Source organism: Polyodon spathula, chromosome 8 (genome assembly GCF_017654505.1).
Source record: "Polyodon spathula isolate WHYD16114869_AA chromosome 8, ASM1765450v1, whole genome shotgun sequence".
Lineage (NCBI taxonomy): Eukaryota > Metazoa > Chordata > Actinopteri > Acipenseriformes > Polyodontidae > Polyodon > Polyodon spathula.
In genome coordinates this window covers 6,028,509-6,049,284 of record NC_054541.1, presented here as the reverse complement: position 1 = coordinate 6,049,284, position 20,776 = coordinate 6,028,509, and the positions used below count along the sequence as shown (strand labels likewise).

The 20,776-nt window shown below is 37.0% G+C and overlaps 1 protein-coding gene and 1 pseudogene across 1 annotated transcript; one reads left to right on the top strand and one right to left on the bottom strand.

The window, feature by feature from the left end:
• The first annotated feature begins 888 nt into the window (after positions 1-888).
• Positions 889-10,622, top strand: LOC121319244 (annotated as a pseudogene).
• Positions 10,623-10,781: 159 nt separating this feature from the next.
• On the bottom strand, positions 10,782-14,698 carry LOC121319243 (alpha-tocopherol transfer protein-like). The gene is made up of 5 exons (XM_041256462.1): positions 14,653-14,698; positions 13,210-13,662; positions 12,636-12,829; positions 11,903-12,013; positions 10,782-11,542 (listed from the first exon to the last, which is right to left on the bottom strand). Exons 2-5 carry the CDS (start codon positions 13,646-13,648, stop codon positions 11,264-11,266), a joined length of 1,023 nt encoding a protein of 340 aa, XP_041112396.1. The 5' UTR covers positions 13,649-13,662; positions 14,653-14,698; the 3' UTR covers positions 10,782-11,263.
• Positions 14,699-20,776: the final 6,078 nt, after the last annotated feature.

Here is a 20,776-nt window from a genome sequence, read left to right as displayed (position 1 = left end):
AGTCGTAATCCTGATAGAATGGCATGCCTCTGAAGTATGCTATGATAGCTATGCTGGTTGATCTTGCCATGGACTTAGTAATGATCACCAACTCTGTCACCTGCAAAGCAACCCCAGACCATGACACTGCTCCTCCATGCTTTACAGTGGAAACCACATATGCAGAACTCATGCGCTCACCCTCTCTGCGTCTTACAAATACTCGGCAGTTGGACCCAAATCTGAGCTTGTATTTCAGGGGCAGTTAATCGCCGGTTTCGCAGACTTGTGACTCGAATGAACTTGTTCTCTGATTCTGAGGTCACCCTTGGCCTGCCTGACCTTGTTCGGTCCTCATGAGTGCCAGTTTCTTCAAATCGTTTGATGGTCTTGGCCACAGCAGTTACAGACACTTGCAAAGTTCTTGCAATTTGTCTTAATGATTGACCTTCATTTCTAAAAGTAATTACAGACTGTCTTTTTTCTTTTCTTAACTGAGCGTATTTTGTCATTTTCTGCTCCATTACATTCAGGAATGACAAACTTGTGCCTATGCTACCTGTATTTATAGTAATCATGGAACCTCACCTGTTAACAATAATTGGTGACAAAAGATTAATTAGGTAACATGCTAGTTAACTCAGAGAACATCAATAAAGACACTTTTATACTTAGGCCAGTGTTCTAACACTGTGTTATACACATTTCAGACTTTTAACTGACTTGGGCTTCAGACTGAAATCCCCTTGCTTTGGGTGACCATGTCATTGAAATTGACAAGATTTACATTTTCATTTAAAAATTCGACTTTTGAATGCAATTCACATATGATTATCAGCTTATATAAGTACACGTATCATGTAATGAAATATGAAGTGTTTATAGACAAGTTTTTACAGTTAAAAGCATAGATAATCATGAAAAACCTGGTTTCAAGCAGGTGTACTCAAACTTTTGACTGGTACTGTATGTTGCAGGGACACTCCCTTTCATACTAATGTTGTAGTTTTCCATATACAACATCAAAATACCTTTTAACTTTTGCTAGCTTGCCAGTTTTCTTTTGCAAAGGTGTGTAACAGTGAAATTTGCTGTTTGCAGAAAATTATTGCATTATAGCTCAAGCCATTATGCAGTAGCTCAAGCCATTCTGTGTAAAGCAAGGACATTATTACTCTGGCAAGTGTGTCGTCAATATAAATAGGGGATAGTTTTGAGAGCAGTGAGCAAAATTTGCAAATTGCCTTTTGGGGTGCTGTCTTTGGTCCTCTCACGAATATTTGGGGGACAATCTTAAATTTGTTCTTGGTTATCTGTAGGCCTAATTGCTGCCTGCTCTAATAAACAAGACTTAGAATTTGCTTGACTGTCTAAACCTTTCAGAAAATAAATAAATGATTAATGGGTGAGCCCTGGTATGTATACATGTGAATGAATATATTATTATTATTGTTATGAATTAGTTATTTGGTGGAAGCTTTTATCGAAAGCGACTTACAGAGACTAGGGGGTGAACTATGCATCAGGCAACTGCTGCTACAGGGTCACTTGCACTATGACCTCGGTTTTACGTCTCATCTGGAGGATGGAGTACAAAGAGGTTAGGTAACTTACTCAAGGTCACACACAATGAGTCAGTGGCTGAGCCTGGATTTGAATCTGGGCACCTCCTGGGAGCAAGCCCTTTTCTTTAACCACTAGACCACCAAGCCTAGGAAACAAGTGCAAATTGCTCTTTGGATGAATCAGACCCAAACAGTGATATGAATTGCTCCTGGATGCCTGCTTTGATTACAGCCAGATGTTGATAAAAGGCAGCTGTCCCTTGAAGTGTGGTCCAGATACGTAGAAAAACTGTAGCTGTGGCTTTTGAACAGAGCGTTTTCAGTCTCCATAGAAACAGCTGGTTACCGCAGTCAGTTAGGTGTGATAGAGGTCTTCATCTAGACACCAGCTGTAAACCATAGGCACAGTATCTGGGGCATCACATGCAGAGATGCCAGCCAGAGGTGTGACAGATTCACCAAATAGAAAGGACAAACCAATTAAGGTACAGTAATTCACATTTAAAATGTAGCGGAAAAAATTGCCTATGCTGTTTTTAATTACATAAAAACAGCTTTGAGGACTCCCTATAAACATCAGCTAAGACTAAACAGTGCTCTGAAACCACTGAAAAACTCGATGAACTAAAATGGTCTTTAAGAAATGTCACATAACAAAACTTCTCCTTAAAGTCCTTAAAAAGTTTTGAAAGTGCATGCTCTTGTGTCCCTGTCCCATTTTAATTTTCTATTTTAGAGAGGTCTGATATTTCAGTATTTGAAATAGCTACCTAAAATATTAAAGTTTGGTTCAGCAGCCTGCCAAATGTGATCAAAGTCAGAGTGGACATCTGGGCAACCTGATATGGAAAGGCCTTACATTTGTGTTAAACAGGCTGCATTTAGGTTTCAGTTCTTTACAGGAGTAGTGCGCGAATGATCAATTGGGTTTGAGTTAGATGTCGATGTGGCCACTTGCCATGATTTTCCATTTTCTTGTTCATGTGTGTGTTTCTCTTCAGATACCATGTTTGTGCAGCAGTGCCACATGCTTGCTGTGCAGATGTTGCCCCAACAGCAAGAACTCTACAGTTACCAGCCTTATTTACGCTTTTATTTTGTTACTTGGGACTGTGGTTTCCTGCATCATGCTGGCTCCGGGGATTGAGCAGCAACTAAAAAAGGTAATTAAAACCAAATTATTTTCATACCACCAAGTTGTAGTTTTCCATGTTCCTGCTTTTATTGTGAGAATAAAATCCCTGGTGACAGTGAAGTGGAGGAGGCTATGCGTAGATGTTACTGAGCAATCTGTGATTGAACTTCTGATGCCTTCCATATTTTAACACCATGGATACAGTTTTACCATGTGTGTTTTTGCTTGGAGATGGTACACTTGATTTTATTACAGTCAAACCTGCTTACTGATCACTTTGGGAAATAAAAGCAAAAACAGAACATGGTTTAAATTGAACTAGGTTGCTACTCAGCCCTCCAAATAATTGTTTTGGATTTTTCTTTTGAAAATGGGTAATAAATCCAAGAATGCTTTCCTATTATCTTAGATCAGAACTCTCTTTTATATCATTGTTTTCCTGTTTTTCCAATAGATACCAGGATTCTGCGAAGGAGGTCATGGAACGCAGGTCCCGACGGTGAACTGCAATGACTTTGTGGGCTATAAGGCTGTGTATCGGATGTGTTTTGGACTGGCCATTTCCTTCTTTGCCTTCTCTCTGCTTATGCTTAATGTTAAAAATAGCAGGGTTCACAGAGCTGCCATCCATAATGGGTGAGTTCTCGTTTCTTGGATGAGGCCCAATTCAAAATTTGTATTAGAAATTGAGTTGCAGTGAATAGAACGAACATGAAGTTTATTTTGCTTTTATTAATATCAGGAATGTATCAATCCAAATAATATTATTGACAATGATTCTGTCTAGTTATGATAATTATTTATTTCGATACAACACTGCAGACATGTATTTAACCTTTTTTTTTTTTAAAAATTAATACATTTTAAGTTAACCACTAAATGTGAAAAATAATTCTAGGCAGAATTATAAAGGTCTGTTGATTTCAAGTTTTAAATATGTAGTGAATATTTATGTTTCAAGTATTAACAACAGCAGTTTTATATGTAGTATCTGTTCACAGTGTGTAAACATTTGTGTTTTCTGTTTGCTGTTTTGGTTCTTTAAGATTGCCGCCATTATTGCTGTTACAGTCGGTGCCTTTTACATCCCAGAGGGCCCCTTCACTTGAGGTAGGTCTGGTAGAAACATCTCAGAGGAGTGTCAAAATATATTTTAAGATAAAAAAAAAATAAAAAAGCTAAATAATTTTATATATATATATATATATATATATATATATATATATATATATATATATATATATATATATGTGTGTGTGTATGTGTGTGTGTGTGTGTGTGTGTGTGTGTGTGTGTGTGTGTATATATATATATAATATATATTATATATATATATATATATACAAAGAGCCAGGCCAAGTTAGCCCCTTCTGTATTATAAGAGACAATATCCAAGCATATAAAAAAAAGGTTATTTTAAATAATGGGTTTGTATTTTCAGACTGGTTTGTCATAGGCACTTTTGGTTTGGTGCCTTTTGCTTTATCCTTATACAACTGGTACTCTTGGTGGATTTTGCCCATTCCTGGAATGAGTCCTGGGTTGACAAGATGGAAGAATGAAATTTACGCTGCTGGGATGCAGGTAGGGACTCTCCTCAATCAGCCAAGACTCTACAAGTCTGTGATTGTCGTACAAGAGTGATGCACAGTGAAGTGCATGAATAATGACAGCTATAGATCTGTAATGTTTATTGTCTTTTCGTTTCATGTCTGAAACCAGTTCACAAGCTTCTAACATGTGGAAGTTGCTAAACAAGTAAACTGCAATTTCACTGTGCATTTTTTTACTTCTATTAGTCTACTTTCAGATTTACATTAATTAATTAGCACACAACAGTGTTAGTTAAACAGCATGTTGATATTGTGGGGCTTACCTGGAAAATAAAAATAGTTTTAAGTGTGGTGCATGTGGCTTTAATAGAAAAAAAAAAAAAATACGATCAAACTAAAAAAAAAAAAATAGCGGGTGAAAAAAAAAAAAAAAAAAAAAAAGAAGTTTTCAAAAATCGTCTTATTAACTCGTGAATGTGTGTGGTGTGTGTGTGTGTGTGTGTGTGTGTGTGTGTGTGTGTGTGTGTGTGTGTATATATATATATATATATATATATATATATATATATATACTTAATCTGCTTAAAAAATGTATATTGTTAATGTCTAGTTTTCTCTAGAGGTATAATGTGGTATAATGGCAATGCTACTCTGAACCCAACAGGTTTTGATCTGTGAGGCTTAAAGACATAAATTGAATAAGAGCAGAATTCTGGTAAGAGCTAGAAAAGTCTTTAAATAAGAATGTGTCAAACGTCAAGTTACTCTACGCAGAATTCTTCAATTATGTTAGACAGTATACTGTAACAGAGAGGGATGGCATTTTAGCTGCCTGTGCTTGTTACATTTGCATTTACTTGAATGTTAACCATAGCTTTCATTTTCTTTTTCCAGCCTTACTGTCAGCCACTGGATTAAACTACATCCTGTCCACTATGGCCATTGTCTTTTTCAATGTTTTTTACACCAAACTGGAGGGTTGTATTGAAAACAAATTTTTCATCAGTTTCAACATGCTTTTCTGCATTGCTGCCTCCATCACCTCTGTCCTGCCTAAAGTTCAGGTAAGCTTTATGTGTTGTTATAAAGAACTCTGGATCACATGTCGTGGAACTACTGAAAAAAAGAATCTTCCAATCTGAAGATCAGGTTAGAACTAAGTTCCTTGTTGCTCTGAAAGGAGTTGCATTCCATGTACCACCAACTACTCTTTGCTGCATTGTCTGTTTTTTGCTAAATCATGAGAAACACAATGGTACAGTGTGCAGCCCTGGTCTAAATGCTGTAATACCGTTTACTGTATTTTTTGTTTTGTTTTGCTTTTTGAATGCCATGGTCAGGAAAGCCTTAACGAGTCATCATTTCCGTCTGTGCCATGGGAAACTTACAGCTGAAGCATTACACAATTCATACAAAAGAAAAGACAATTACAAGGAAACCTCTGCCAAGCTAACAATTCATGTTTGCTTGTAAGATCTGGCTGCATTGCTTTTTAGAAACAGGAAGCATGTCCTGGTCATTTTGAGGTCCCTCCATGTAATAAATGGTACACAGTTTGGAGTGCTTGCTACGCACAGATAGAAAGGAAACCAATGATTAAACTGTTGACCTGAAACATTATTTTGAGGATATGTGGCTGTTTTTTAAATACATATTTGCATTGCCAAATATCCATTTCTGGGGCAACCTGAAATGATGAGAATTGTCAGCAATATACAGGGTGGGCACATTTTTCTTGCAGATAGCTACTTTGTAGGCGCATTTCTTACAGTAACTTATTTGGTTCGGTTTTTTTTCTGTGACTGTGGGTGCATACCTAAACTTAACAGTAGTTTTCAGCGTCAACAAAAACGTCACTAAAAGTTCAACATTTCCTGGTATTTAGAAACGCTTTGTTGATTTAATGGATGTCATTGCAGTGGCTGCTCAGTGCTCGTATATGCTAAAACGTAGATAATTCTCCCTTAATGTTATACAATAAAACTATTTTACAATAATATTGTCTTATAGTTACTTTTTTTGCAGTTTGCACTGTCTTATAAATTCAGAATGTTTTTTTATATTTCAATTTTTTTTTTTACATTTATTGTTTTGACGTTGACTTGCTTTGTAGCAGTTTGAAGCTAGCTGTGGGTTCCACCATCTTTATTGTTGAGTAGCTCACCAGCTTCTAGAGTCGGTGAGTTTGTTGAGTCAGCGTTGAACCAACGTAACACGTCACTAGCCCTCATCGTTGAAATTAGGAACGATTTTTGGAAGTGCTGCTTCTCATAGTTACGTTTAGGAACGCATTGATATTTGTTTTGATATGCTAGTCTTATTTCGGTTAATTGCAGCAAACTTTAAGTTTGTTCTTTGAGTTGTGTTCTAGCTGGTACTGTACTATCTGGATCACACCCAGCTCCGTACTATTTTAGTTTAAAAATCATGTAACATTTATTTTTCATTTTTTAAAGTGTCAGGAGTTACAATGAATGTTATCTAAATAAATGTTAATATAATAATACACATCAAATGGTTCTATTCATATGAGTAACAAGTTAGTACAGCTCCTAAGTCTAGAGACACTGGACTAAAAGTACCTTGTTTTACAATCCTCTAGTGGGCAGAAGACTGACACATTGTTGCAATTAGAACATCATAAAACCTCTAGACTGGAAACACCCGTTTTGTTGCAATTGAAACTGTCCTGCAGACTGTCATTAGTACTGTCTTCCATACTAACCATAGGATCATCCCCAGTTAGGACGCTACTTTTAGATCATTGCAATTCAATTATTGTGACTGCATTTTACTTTAATATGTATCTTTGTGTGCATTTTACTAACATAAATATATCATTTGTATTCTAGGAGGCTCAGCCTCGCTCAGGCCTGTTGCAGTCTTCCCTCATCACTCTCTATGCAATGTACCTTACATGGTCAGCAATGACAAATGAACCTGGTAAGAACTGAACTCAAATCAAGATATTTTATACACTTTTCAGAGGCGTTCTTACACAGTTTACTGCCAAGTTTGGGCCAAAAGCAAATGCAGTTTGGAGGCATATGCAATTTGAATAAAAACTGAATTCACAAATTAAAGCAGTGGCCACCATAGAAGAAATTCAGGTGTTCAGCTATTCTTGTGTACTGATATAAGCAAGAAAATCATTATGGCCTTCTATTTTGCATGGCCAACATTTTCTGATTACGTGGCTTAAAAAACAGCACTGTTCATTTCTATTAACTCTTGTTTCTGCTTATCTTGTTTGTGATCCAGATCGGCGTTGTAACCCCAGTCTGCTTAGTATTATTGAGCAGATTGCTGCTCCAAAACTGGTGCCTGCAAACAGAACTGTAGTGATTACTGCTGATGAAATTCCAGCCCCTCATCAGTCATTGCAGTGGTGGGATGCCCAGAGCATTTTTGGGCTTGTCATCTTTATCCTGTGCATCCTGTTCTCAAGGTAAGAAGTTAAAACCAAAAATCTAACCTCGGAATACCTTAGCTAAAAAGAGCAGCATTTTGGCAAAGCCCGTGACTGAATTCCAATGCAGGTCAAAACCAAAAACCATTAGAGTGGTTTTACCTGACCTTGTTTTGGGCATTACCGTCTAGTAGATGACCGCATCAGGAAGTTATGAGCTAGATAGGAATTCCCTCCAATCAAGGTTCTTTTGCTTAATTTAGTATTTTCTCAAAATCAACCACTTGTAACTTTGTCACACAGGGGTTCCACAGTTATCTGCCATGTAGTAGTAGCCTCTAATGCAGGGGTTCTTAAACTCGGTCCTGGGACCTCCTGTGTCTGTTGGCATTATTGCAACTGAGCTCTCAATTACTGATTGAACCGATACTTTGCTTATTTAGACCTTTTTACTTGTTTTAAGCTGTTAAACCGTTGCAGATTTCAAGTTCAGTTCAATTAAGAGCTCAGGGGGCCCCCAGGACCGAGTTTGAGAACCCCTGCTCTACTGGAGCTTCGTGATTGGTGGATGAAAGTTCTGAGATTTTTAAAAAAAAAAAAAAAAAAAAATGCCAAGAGTGTGGTAGGTGAGAGGTGAAGGATAAGCTAAATTACACCTACACTGCATTGCAGACATGATAAAACTCCCCAGTCCTAAATGTAACCTAGTGAAGAGCCACACCATGGAGAAACTCACAATTTGATCTACTACATTCCAAACCATTTGCTTTTTCAAATGCAGCATCCGCTCCTCCAACAACTCCCAAGTGAATAAGCTGACCCTGTCCACCAACGACCCGGTGATGCTGGATGACACCACGGCGGGGGGCAGGGGAGATCTGGAGGATGGGAATGGACCAAGGCGTGTTGAAGACAATGAGATGAGGTTCAGTACAGCTACTCCTTCTTCCACTTCATGCTATCCCTGGCTTCACTGTACATCATGATGACTCTCACCAACTGGTATAGGTCAGTGAACAACATTTTCTGTTGCAGATTCAAAGCTTTTATTTCGTTGGTTGAGCCAAGGACAGAGTTGTGAGCTCTTCTGTGCACTTTTGAATAGTTATTTTTCTCCATCCACAGCCCTGATGCAGACTATAAGACCATGACCAGCAAGTGGCCTGCAGTGTGGGTGAAGATGACGTCCAGTTGGGTCTGTCTGGTCCTGTATGTTTGGACCCTGATTGCCCCAGTAGTTCTCACCAATAGGGAATTCAACTAGTTCCATCTTTCTCCACAAAGCACATTTTCTCAATAGTCCTTTTTTCTGAAGCCAAATTATTATCTATTTTCTCCTTGTAGGTTCTAAAATGTAAATGTTGTTTAAAAAGTTAGTGTTTTTTAATCTAAAATGAAGAGGTAAGTTGGCAGGCTGATAAAACCGTGTAAGCCTAGCTGTAGCTCATTGAACAATGCAATGTATTTATGCTGTATGGCTTTGCACTATAAAATAAATAAAACATTTGTCCAGATTTATTTTGTTTTTTAAAGCTTCTTCTTGTTGCGACTTTGGTTGCATTGTGCAGTAGTAGCTGATAAAGGTTTTGTGAATTTCTAAACATTGGTTTAATCCCCCTAGTTGATGTGCTTGCATTGAATTATCCTTTCTCATAGAGACAATCACCAGGACACGCTTTCATTTTGAACTTTATTTAGAATAGCTTGTAATGTATTTGCAGAACAGATGGATTGAATTCCTGAGAGTAATCGTTTGGCACAATGTACAGAAGCAGCATCATCCCCTTTTAAGGCTTAAAATAAAGTATTTGTGGGGAGATTTACCCTCACAAATGATTTACACAGGTGTCCGAACAAGACAACACAAAACAGACAACAGCAGTCAACACATAATAAAACGACAAAGATATAACATTGCAGTTTTGATAAAACATTCAAAACTCTTCGAGAGTCTGTTTAATCAGTTGTGGTACAAGCTGTTTACATTCTTAAATTACATAAAATAACTACCAGTTATTTACAAAATACAAATCTCTGCCTGTTTCCTTTAAAATACTTACACAACATGTTCATGACAAGCTATAGAGAATATTCATAATTCTGAAAACTTGGGAAGATCTTTCCTTGGAAAAATGTTTAGGGTCTATAGGTGCTGTTAAATGCTGTACACAAGACACATTGGTGGAATTTTAAAAGCCATTCCCTTACCTGTCATGGACATCAGTACTTGCTTCTCTACACTCATACGTGTTGTGGAGTTGAAGTTCTAGTTACTGATGTGTGCTGGATGTTACTCCATGTTTCCTCTTTTCATTCGTTTTAGGTCTTGGCCTCAAACTCAATGAATAGAACTTTATCCAACAGAGATTGCTACCTTGACTTTGAAAGCTTCCAAAATAAAAACATCTTGTGCAACAAAAAGTAGAACATCAGATCCTTTCGATGCGCAATGCTAGATGCTATGCTCACCTAATGCAATTTTCAAAGGTCTGGTGGCTGAAATACGATTTATTTAATTCTGTTCAGTTTGTCAGGAAGTATGTATTGAAATCGAATGTGGTTTGTGTTAACTCTCCAAGAGGATCAAACCATCTGTAACACTGAATCTCTTTTATCGCAATATCAGTGCTTTTATCTCAAGTAGCCAGCCACGAATATAGATACATTTTACTATAAATTAAAATACTAAGATACTGGCCGTTACATTCATACATTAAGCTAAATATTTAAGGTCCCGTTCAGTATGGCAATCAAAAGGTTGTAACATGAAAAACGTGTTTACAGAGCAACTAATTCTCTGGCCACAAGGCAAAATCATATTTTGCTGACCCAATTTCTACCAACATGCCTGTGTCTATCTGAATGTATATTTAGAATCATGTAAAAGCTCACTGTCAATATGAAGCAAAAATAGATTTTTATTCCTAAAGTTCTGTAATGTGCCAAAGTTGTACTGAATTGTATTTGTTGGTGATTTTCAAAGTTTGGTATATGGTACGTTTAATTACAGTATTTCATTACCTTAACGGTAGGTGTTAAAGTTTCACAGAATTGCATTAATTTAATGATTTGTAAAGCTTTGTAATTTTGTATGCTTAATGTGACAGAATAGGTTACTAGCTATATATCATCAGTAGTTACTTGTGTATGTTAACTTTATTCTATACATTATTAAAGGTACAGTAATTGTTATTAATACCTGTTCGATTATCCAGACAAATAGATTATGTGAACCAGTATCGGTCCCAATTATTTTGGATAATTAACTCTCCACTGTACATGAAATAAAACATTAAAAAAAAAAACCACAATGCTGATTATATAAACATTTTTCAAAGAAAAAAAATGAACCCTAATGCTAAATAGAAAAAAAAAATCAACTGATCAGTAAGGAACAGCTTACTGCTTTTGGATAATACTGTTCTGTGCTTTACACATTTGAAGTATGTGAAACTATTGTTTGGCTCACAAAATGGGGCACGCTTTCCTTTTTAAAATTTGACCCTTAAAGAGGTTATTAGTGTAATGCTTATCCCATAGAATGGCCCTGGTTTTTACTTCAATATTAAGCACTGTATATGCTTCTGTACAAGAACAATACTGACCCCAAATGTTTTGTCTTTCAGTAACAGTAATATAACTGTGACCTCACTCCCCTGTAAGAATCATCGCATTGTGCTTCAGAGGGTTCCCCTTCAAACAGCATAGAGTCTGATAGAGCGACGCCCTCTAGTGGATCTGGCTGGCAGAACTCCACCACAAACTCCTCCTCAGAGTTCTGGAGGGTTGTTGACCAGTCTGCAGTATTCAGTTTACCAGCTGCGCCCCCATACTCTTCAGGGAGGATGCCTGAGGGGATTCTTTGATAAAGGGAGTTCAGGTCTGATCCATGAAGAATAAACTAGGTGGAAAGAATAACAGGAAACACATAGAAAATAAACGTACTGTACAGGGTGATTTAACAAAAAATAAAAAATAAAAAATAAGTGGACATGTTTGAACAGTATCTGTTACTCCTGTGTTCATCCTATTTGCTCATTAAATATGAAACACCTAGTGTGTGTCGTATATATATGTATTATATACAGACAATGCCGTCTACTGTGTTAAGGCGGTCTTAATATACAAGGCTGAATTCAATAGCATGTTTAGAATTAAGCTCATGTATTTTAAAACCTGCAGGATATTTTTCGTCCCACATAAGGCATGTTGATCTTTAAATACATCAGTCAGCTTTAAAAAGTATCATCAAGTTACTTACTCTTTGTGCCATCTTCTCTTTCAGAAAAGGCTTGATGATGGCAAATATCCCCTTGAAAATCCTGGGTTCATTTATGATGTTGACTGCCTTTATCCGAACCGGAAATCCATCCTGGAAAAAACAAGTGTCAGTTCTTTCAAGCCTGCATTCCTTCACTACAAGCTCCACAACACTCTGAGCCCCCATCACTAAACACTGGTACAAAAAAGAACATGTGAGCATGAAAACACAAGTCTGGGCTTTACGTCATTCCCCATGATTATTACTGAAAGAATATCATACCCGATTCATATAAAAAAATTAAAAAAAAACAGGAAGGCCTGCCAAAACACTGGAGTCTCCAAAGCTGAACTGCTGTGGAAGGATAGGTGACCCTTGATTACTGAAATCTGCAAAGAATGATCTGTTCTGAATGGTTTTTGAGACTTTCACTGCTTCAGTAATCTGTACAGCCAACCGGGGATCTTCTGTCAGCCTACTACCAAAGTCAGATCTGGTATCTTGTCCATCATGACTAAAATGACTTGCAAATCAGAGAGGGGCAACTTACACACAAAAACAAAAACTGCAATGCAATCATCATATCTGTAAAAATATGGTGCCATAGTTAAATCTGACTAATGACTCACCCATTACTATAATACTGCACATATTATTTGCAATTTACCATTGGTTGTGTATGTGTGTAATACAGATTTCTAACAGCAAACTGCCCCTCGGGATACCCCCTTACCTGAAGGATTCCCACCACTTTCTTGGCCAGGAAAGGTCCTAACTGAGAAGCTTGGGCCAAGCCAACCCCATTGTAGTCTGCAAGAATAACCAGCCCATTCACCTGGGTCTCCTCCAGCTGGATCAATTTCTCCAGAGTCACATATATTGCACGGATAGTGTCTAAAAAGGGGTAGTCACTAGGTCTCCATTTCCCTACAGGAAAAAATAACAGTTGAATTGCCAGTCTCATATTTAAGAAGGCCATGTTGATAACTTTTTGTATTATCAAACCAAGCAGGTTTCCAAAAGGCAGGGCTGCCTTTGAGTAGCAAAGTGGTCTGTCAACACGGTCCGCTTATAAAAAAAAAAAAAAGGCATGCTTAAAAGGCCAAACCAGGAAAAACGTAGTAAATCGAATATTGTCGACGCTGCTCTACTCTTAACTGTTTATTTTTAATGTAATATAAATGTAATACATTTGAACCTCCTTTACGGGAAATCACCCCTTATCCAAACTAGAGGAGTGTCTCCCAGCTTGTTCTACTAACCCCCACTCTGATGTTTCCTCTACTATGTTACAGTGGATGGAATACCTGGTCGGAGACACAAGACAAGGCGTCCGTCTGGGTCTGGTTGCGGTAGGACAGTTAGGAACCCTGAGTCCAGCACATGTTTTATTGTCGACGGCCTGAGATTGTGGAACACCTCCGGCCAGCTGTGTCGACTGGCATGGTAGTTGACTAGGAGCTGTAGTGCTTTGTCATAGTCGAATTTCCTAGCCCGGAGAAAACGCAACAGGAAGCCGTCATCTAATCGAGTCCTGAGGTTTGGGTAATCTTTTAGGACCATATCTCTGAGAGCCTGGATGTCTCGGACCCTCCATTCTGGTTTCTCCTGAAGCTCCTCTCTAGCCTTAGCGACCAGCTCCGGTGTTAGGGTGCAGGAATACGTATGTTGCAGCGACCGAATCTCGTTTTCAACAACAGGCTGCTCCAAAGGTCCAGCAACAGTGAAGTCATTATCTTCTGCCATTGGCTACTTGGGTACTGAAAAAAATAAAGATACTGTATCATTTTAAAACATATGTCCAATGTTTTTTTTTGTTGCTGTTGTTGTTTTTGCATGCAATCTATACTTTGAGGTACAAACGTGCCACGTTAAATAAGTGTAGTGGTTTCATCTTTGCAGTCAGTGGTGATCATCACTCAATCTGCACCAGGAAAGCAGAATCGAAAACAAAGACAACGAGCTGTCTGTGTAAGCGGACTGAACTGCCCCCTGACCCCTCAAGACAGGTCACACACGTGGGGAATATTTAAAAAATGTAAAAAGAAGAAGAAGAAGAAGAAGAAGAAGAAGAAGAGTGTATCAGAATCCATGAACATAAAAAAATACCCTGGGTGTCTCTTCATCTCAACGTTAATAATCTCAGTGGCGGTATTAACATCGGACTGTTTTTAGAGCATTAATCAGATCCCTGTGTCTATCTACGGTTGCAATTTTAAGAGCAAAAGAAACAACAGCGTAAAATATGATTATGTTTTGTAACATTATTACGATGTACATAATTGATTACTTCCATATAGCTGTCCAGAAAAGACGAAGAAAAAAATATATTGAATTCCAAGGAAAATCACGACGGGGTTTTACACAGCAGGTTGTTTAGAAATATCCAGCCTAGCTGTCACATACACCACCGCACCAAAAAATGAATTGCAAGCGTCCTGTCCACCATCGCTTACAACGCTTGGAAATTATAACAATAAAATGCTTTGCACGAGGACCTAAGGCTTTTTAAAGCACGAAGATGTATTTTTTAACTTTTACTGTAAATGTAATTTATTTCCACCCTGTGAACTTATCAATTTCCATAAGCATTCTACCCAATTTTCCTATCCAATCTATATACCCCACTGTCACTTTGCCGTCCGAACGCCCTTGTTGATGCAAGTACATCATTCATTAATATGCATCCAAACACACGTTTTTATTTTTTAATGACAGTGTTATAGCACAATACCCCGAATGTGACTGACCTGTCCACTTTTTCCAACTTCCTGGATTTGTGCAGGTAGTCTCTTTGTCAGCCAATCCATTTGGAGAACCAGTATCACGTGATAATTGGAGGCACACGTCATGCTCCTGCTAATACGTATAATGAAAATACGAATATATATATATATATATATATATATACACACACACACACACACACACACACACACACACACACACATACACATACATACTATGCGTGCCACGCACTTGTGTCTTTATATAGTAAGTTGTTCAACAAGTCTAAATATTAAATCAGTCGTTACATTTTCGACTAAGCAAAGAATATTTCTTATAGAGACTAAAGGAGGGTAATTATATATATATATATATATATTATATATATATATATATATATATATACACACACACTATATATATATATATTATATATACTTTTGTATTTATGTATACGCACTTGTGTTTTAATAATAGTAAGTTAGTTCCAATCTTATAATTTAGTACGTTTCATTTAACAAGCTTATATCTTTGGGGCTTATAGAGACTAAAGGAGGGACACATATATATATATATATCTATATATACACGAGATATATATATATGTGGGAACAGTATGACACACACACTTTATTTTACTTTATTGACACGCTATGCCGAATTGTACCACCAGAGGGGAGTCATGCATCACTTATAAATCTAGGACAGGCGAAGCTTAAAGCACCATGCAAATTGACCAAGTTAAGCCTGTATAGCGTTTGAAATGCCATTTGCAAATCTGGACATGTAAGGTTAATCAGACTTACAGGAAATATATACCACTGTGGACAATAAGACGTCTTCTTATGAAGTCCACTGTGTTCACACTTTTTTTTCTCCCAAACGTTAGGAGCCGTCTTCTTTCCTGCTTGTCTTCATTACCTAACAAAGACTGTCCTTTGGTGGGTTATTCGTCTGTCCTTGTTCGTGGAACATCTCCACTAGTCTATGAAAGTTCAAGGTGTATTGTCCATATATATATTTACTCTAAAATGCCTGTCTGGCTAACGTTTTGTATGTTTCATACTTCCCTCAACGCAGCATGCGTTTGAAAACATACAGTGAAGGTACTTGTGGGATTTTGATGGCATAGCAAATATGTTGGTTTATTTCACTTTCAATCTGTGTTTGTGATCTCATGGTGGCACGGCCTACTTCTACAGCTCAGTAACATTATAAGCCTTGCACTGCTACCATGCAGTACTCTATATAGTGCTTTAAAAGTTCTGTTTTAAGACTCATAATGCAGACCCTGAGGTTTCTTAGAAAGAGCATAATATGAAAATGAAACGTTTAATACAGTATAATTTCCCCCCTCTTTTTGTAATTTAACATTTATCTTTACAAATATATGAAATTACTTTCCATGTGCTTCAGCTTGCATTTATATCCCTTAAATGATCTATTTTCCTTGTGTGTTTACTGTGAATACACATATCTGCTGAATTTGCAGCTCTTTTTAAAAGTTTGGTGCTATTTGGTAAGAATCTTAATAGCACTCTCAACCTTTTCTTTCAATTTATTTTGTATTCCAAGATGTTATTCCTGTTTAACTCCTCAAACAGTTCTCCTAAAATCCTTTTTTTTTTTTTTTTTTTTTAAAAGATGTATTTAATTAATTTTAATGTTTTTATAACCATTTCATCAGAGCAGATTCTTTATATTCTAATGCCCTACCCTTGTGGGAGTTTTTTTTTTTTTTTCTTCATATCTAAAAGGAATTCAAACATATATTTTGAAACTATACATTTGTCAGGCATTACACCACATTACACACACACACACACACACACACACACACACACACACACACACACACACACACACACACACACACACCACACACACACACACACACACACACACACACACACACACGCACAAGCACACACACACACAGTTGTAATTTAGTTAAATCATCTATAAGACTATCCATTTCCCTTATGTACAGGTGACTAGGTGTAATCAGTTACCTAATTAACCCAACCACCTCCTCACAGATGTGTTTGGTTCCCAACGAATCAAGTTAGACTGACACAGTCCAGCCACATTCTCACACAGCTGGCTGTTTGAGGGGAATTAAATAAAAAATAGGGTACAGATTTAACTCCAATCCCTGCCCTAACACAAACACATACTATTTAGCAATATTTACAATGCACAACCCCACTCCAAAGCTGTCTCAGTGTGCTCATGTATTAAATATTTTTAATCCAGCGATTTTTCTACTTTAATTGAATGAATCCTATGCAGAAAAAGAACAGAAAATAGTTTAATACAGTATAATTTCTCTTTTTGTAATTTAACATTTATCTTTACAAAAAGAAAATTGTGCAGAAAAACTCCCCAAATGTTGTTGAAGCTGACACCCTGGAATTTCCTTTTTCAAGAATCTGCTTGATGAGGTCTGGGATCAATAACCTACCCAACCAAACGTAGCAAGATGTTATTCCTGTTGAACTCCTCTCGTTCTCCTAAAATCCTTTTTTTTTTTTTTTTTTTCTTATGTATTTTTCATTAATTTTAATGTTTTTATAACCATTTCATATTCTTTATATTCTAATGCCCTACCCTTGTGGGAGTTTTTTTTTTTTTTTCTTTTCTTCATATCTAAAAGGAATTCAAACATATATTTTGAAACTATACATTTGTCAGGCATTACACCACACACACACACACACCACACACACACACACACACACACACACACACACACACACACACACACACAAAGCACACACACACTGTCAACATTAAATCAATTTAAGTAGATATTCCTGATAGGTAAAGCCTTATGTACAGGTGACTAGGTGTAATCAGTTACCTAATTAACCCAACCACCTCCTCACAGATGTGTTTGGTTCCCAACGAATCAAGTTAGACTGACACAGTCCAGCCACATTCTCACACAGCTGGCTGTTTGAGGGGAATTAAATAAAAAATAGGGTACAGATTTAACTCCAATCCCTGCCCTAACACAAACACATACTATTTAGCAATATTTACAATGCACAACCCCACTCCAAAGCAGCTTATAAAATGTCTCAGTGTGCTCATGTATTAAATATTTTTAATCCAGCGATTTTTCTACTTTAATTGAATGAATCCTATGCAGAAAAAGAACAGAAAATAGGAGGCACTTTTTTACACAGAGAATTGTGAGGGTCTGGAATCAACTCCCCAGTAATGTTGTTGAAGCTGACACCCTGGGATCCTTCAAGAAGCTGCTTGATGAGATTCTGGGATCAATAAGCTACTAACAACCAAACGAGCAAGATGGGCCGAATGGCTTCCTCTCATTTGTAAACTTTCTTATGTTCTTATGTTCTTATGTTCTTATGCCTTTGCGTTTGGTTTTGGACAGAAGCTACTTGCTAGAATAATATACTGGGGGCTAATATTCAAAACTTTACTCCAAAGTGTAAGCTATTTTTTAAAAAAGGTAAAAAAAAAAAAAAAAAAAAAGTTACAAAATGAGAAATAAACAACCTTTGAATTACACTGCGATGCATTTCTCTTCCACACAGTCATTTTGATTGTATTTCACTTGATTGTTTTCATATAACACGCTTAAAAACTCTGTTCTTTTCACAGATGTCATATTTTTATAAAGCTGTAGTTTTGCTTACTACTGTTTGAGCTGAGCATCGTATTTGGTTTTTGCTGTTTGTTTTTTTTTAATGAAAACCTTTAACTGATTATTCATTTACAGCAGTTTCTCCTGACTCAGCATCCCTGCCAGTACAGGGCGTTCTCAAGAATGTTCTTTTTTTTTTTCAGTAAATAATTTAAACCGCAGGTAATAGCTGTCCATGTCGTGTTGCTTTGTGGAAAACACAACACCTATTGAAGAACCCTCCCTTCACTTGGGCATAACAAATTATATTGTAGCTTTTAAAAAACACACAAGACTTGATGAACATACCCAGCTGGCATAAGACAGATTCTATTAAATTCATATTGTTGGGTAATAATGTACTATTCTACAGCATCTCTCTCCACTATTCCAGCACCTCTATTCTAACCTGCAGTTAACTGTAAATGACAACCATTTCATCAGTGCCCTTTAAGTAAAGGACATGTAAACTGTTACACATTTTCAAAGAAACTTAAAGATGATAATACAGGTGTGGATTGTACCGGTTTGATTCTCAGTATATTTCAGTGTGGTCTGATACTAAGTGGAGAGTGACAGTAACAGGAGTGATATTAAGCAGGGTTGACTGTAAGAGGAATGAATAGTGTAACTATGGCAAACAGAACAACAACCTACATAATACTGCCAACTACTGTTTCTTGAAGCAAGCTTTAATTATTTTATGGCCGAGACATTATATCAGTGCTAAGTAATCATAAACCCTTGCTCTGAGAAAACAGCATGACTTAGCAATGCCACGTTGTCCAATTTGTCTTTTTTATGATTCCTTTTTCCTGGGTGCAGTTTCTCTAGTGAGCACTGAGTTTCAGCCCATGGTGTAATTCAATAGTGACACTATCCCATTACATTCGACTGAAATCTACTTTTACTGCTGTTTAAGGTCTTCTGGCTTCTGTACAGGATTGCTCATAAAGGTAAGAGTGGGATAGCACTTAAGACTACAGATACTTCTTGATAACATACCAGTACAATCACGTACTGTAGACCTGATAATAAGAATGATGGGAATCTACAATCTGTCTCATTTAGAACAGCAATGCAATAAGATAAAAAAATAATAGTTTTACATTCTTCAACAAGAAAACCAATTTTATAGAGATGGACTGATACAAATGAACCCTTTATAACTGATTCATGTATACTCTTTCTTGATATGATATCATATATAGGTATAGAAACTATATTAGTAATCATTATACAATCTGTGTCTCTCCCAAGGGAAACCCTTGCAGAACTAACATAATGGAGCTGAATTTCTGCTTTTTATAAAAATAAAAAAAATATCCTTTCAAGTTACAAAATGACAAATACACTGCCTTAAATAAAACGTCTACTTGTGTGTTTATTTTAACAGGTGTATTTGTCCTTTTGAAAATAAACAGAGTAATTTCAATCAACCTGACACGTTTAGGAGAATAAAATGCATGGTGGGCCGGTTACATTGGCAGCGTCACAGCTATACTTAATAATAACTAAAATCACACCATAATTACATTTGATCCTAGTACCTGCAAGCAATACCACATGAGAAATGGGTTGTAATTTAAGACCTAGGGGTCAATAAGCAAACAAATTAGTATTTCGTAGCATGGAAAAGTATATTGAAATGACTGATTTGAAGCATGTGGAATAACTTTGTGTGCTTTCAAGATACATGGAGAAAAGCTGTCATACAGACAGACTGATGTGCAGGCAGGCGAACGTCACCATATATCCTGCTATCTGGTACCAATACCTTATTCCAGTGCTGATCCCGTTCCATTACAGTTTAATAAGTGGTTTTCCAGATAGATGCAGACATGTAAATGTGTTGTACAACACACTGTAACGTGGCATCCATTTCAAGCATACTGCAGTATCAAGTATGAACTGTTATAACTTATTACCTGTTTTCTTTTTGCTTCATGGGGTGTTATGCTATTGACGGCATGCTTACTGGATGCCTGGTATTTGCAGAGCAAACACAAGTTGCACAAACTGCTTTCAAAGATAACAGACTGAAGCCTCTGATACAATATCAGCATGCTTTTTTGTTTCTGCTATCATTTCAGTTCTAGCAGAGTGGACATTTTGTAAGCGGTGCCCATGATCTCTGATGCTGGTCTCACTATTGTTCCTGTACAATAATCGACTGGTGCACTCCCTTTTCATGGACTGCTGTGCTTTATTGCTGAGGTTCCAAGATTTTTACTAAGGTTTTTGCCCATAACAATGTCAATGCAGTTACTCTATGGTTCTTGTTTGAATACACTAGTGACATTTTCATACATTGACATACCAATGATATTACAATGGTTTGAACCTACAAGTACAGGCAAGCCATTGCAATTCTGCTACCATGTCAGGGAATTGTGTTACCATTGCTGTGATCATGGTTTTGTCCATGGTAATACACTGGTCAGAGGAAATAGCACCTGGCTATCTGTGGCTCACAACTGCACATGATATGT

Bases quoted from the DNA above. Each gene is read 5' to 3' on its own strand.
- LOC121319243 (XM_041256462.1), bottom strand. From the start codon at position 13,648: ATGGCAGAAGATAATGACTTCACTGTTGCTGGACCTTTGGAGCAGCCT. The intron at 12,830-13,209 runs GTATTCCATCCA...TTTTTCCTGTAG, and splicing joins TGTCTTGTGTCTCCGACCAG to GGAAATGGAGACCTAGTGAC. The intron at 11,543-11,902 runs GTAAGTAACTTG...CTTTCCACCTAG, and splicing joins AAGAGAAGATGGCACAAAGA to TTTATTCTTCATGGATCAGA.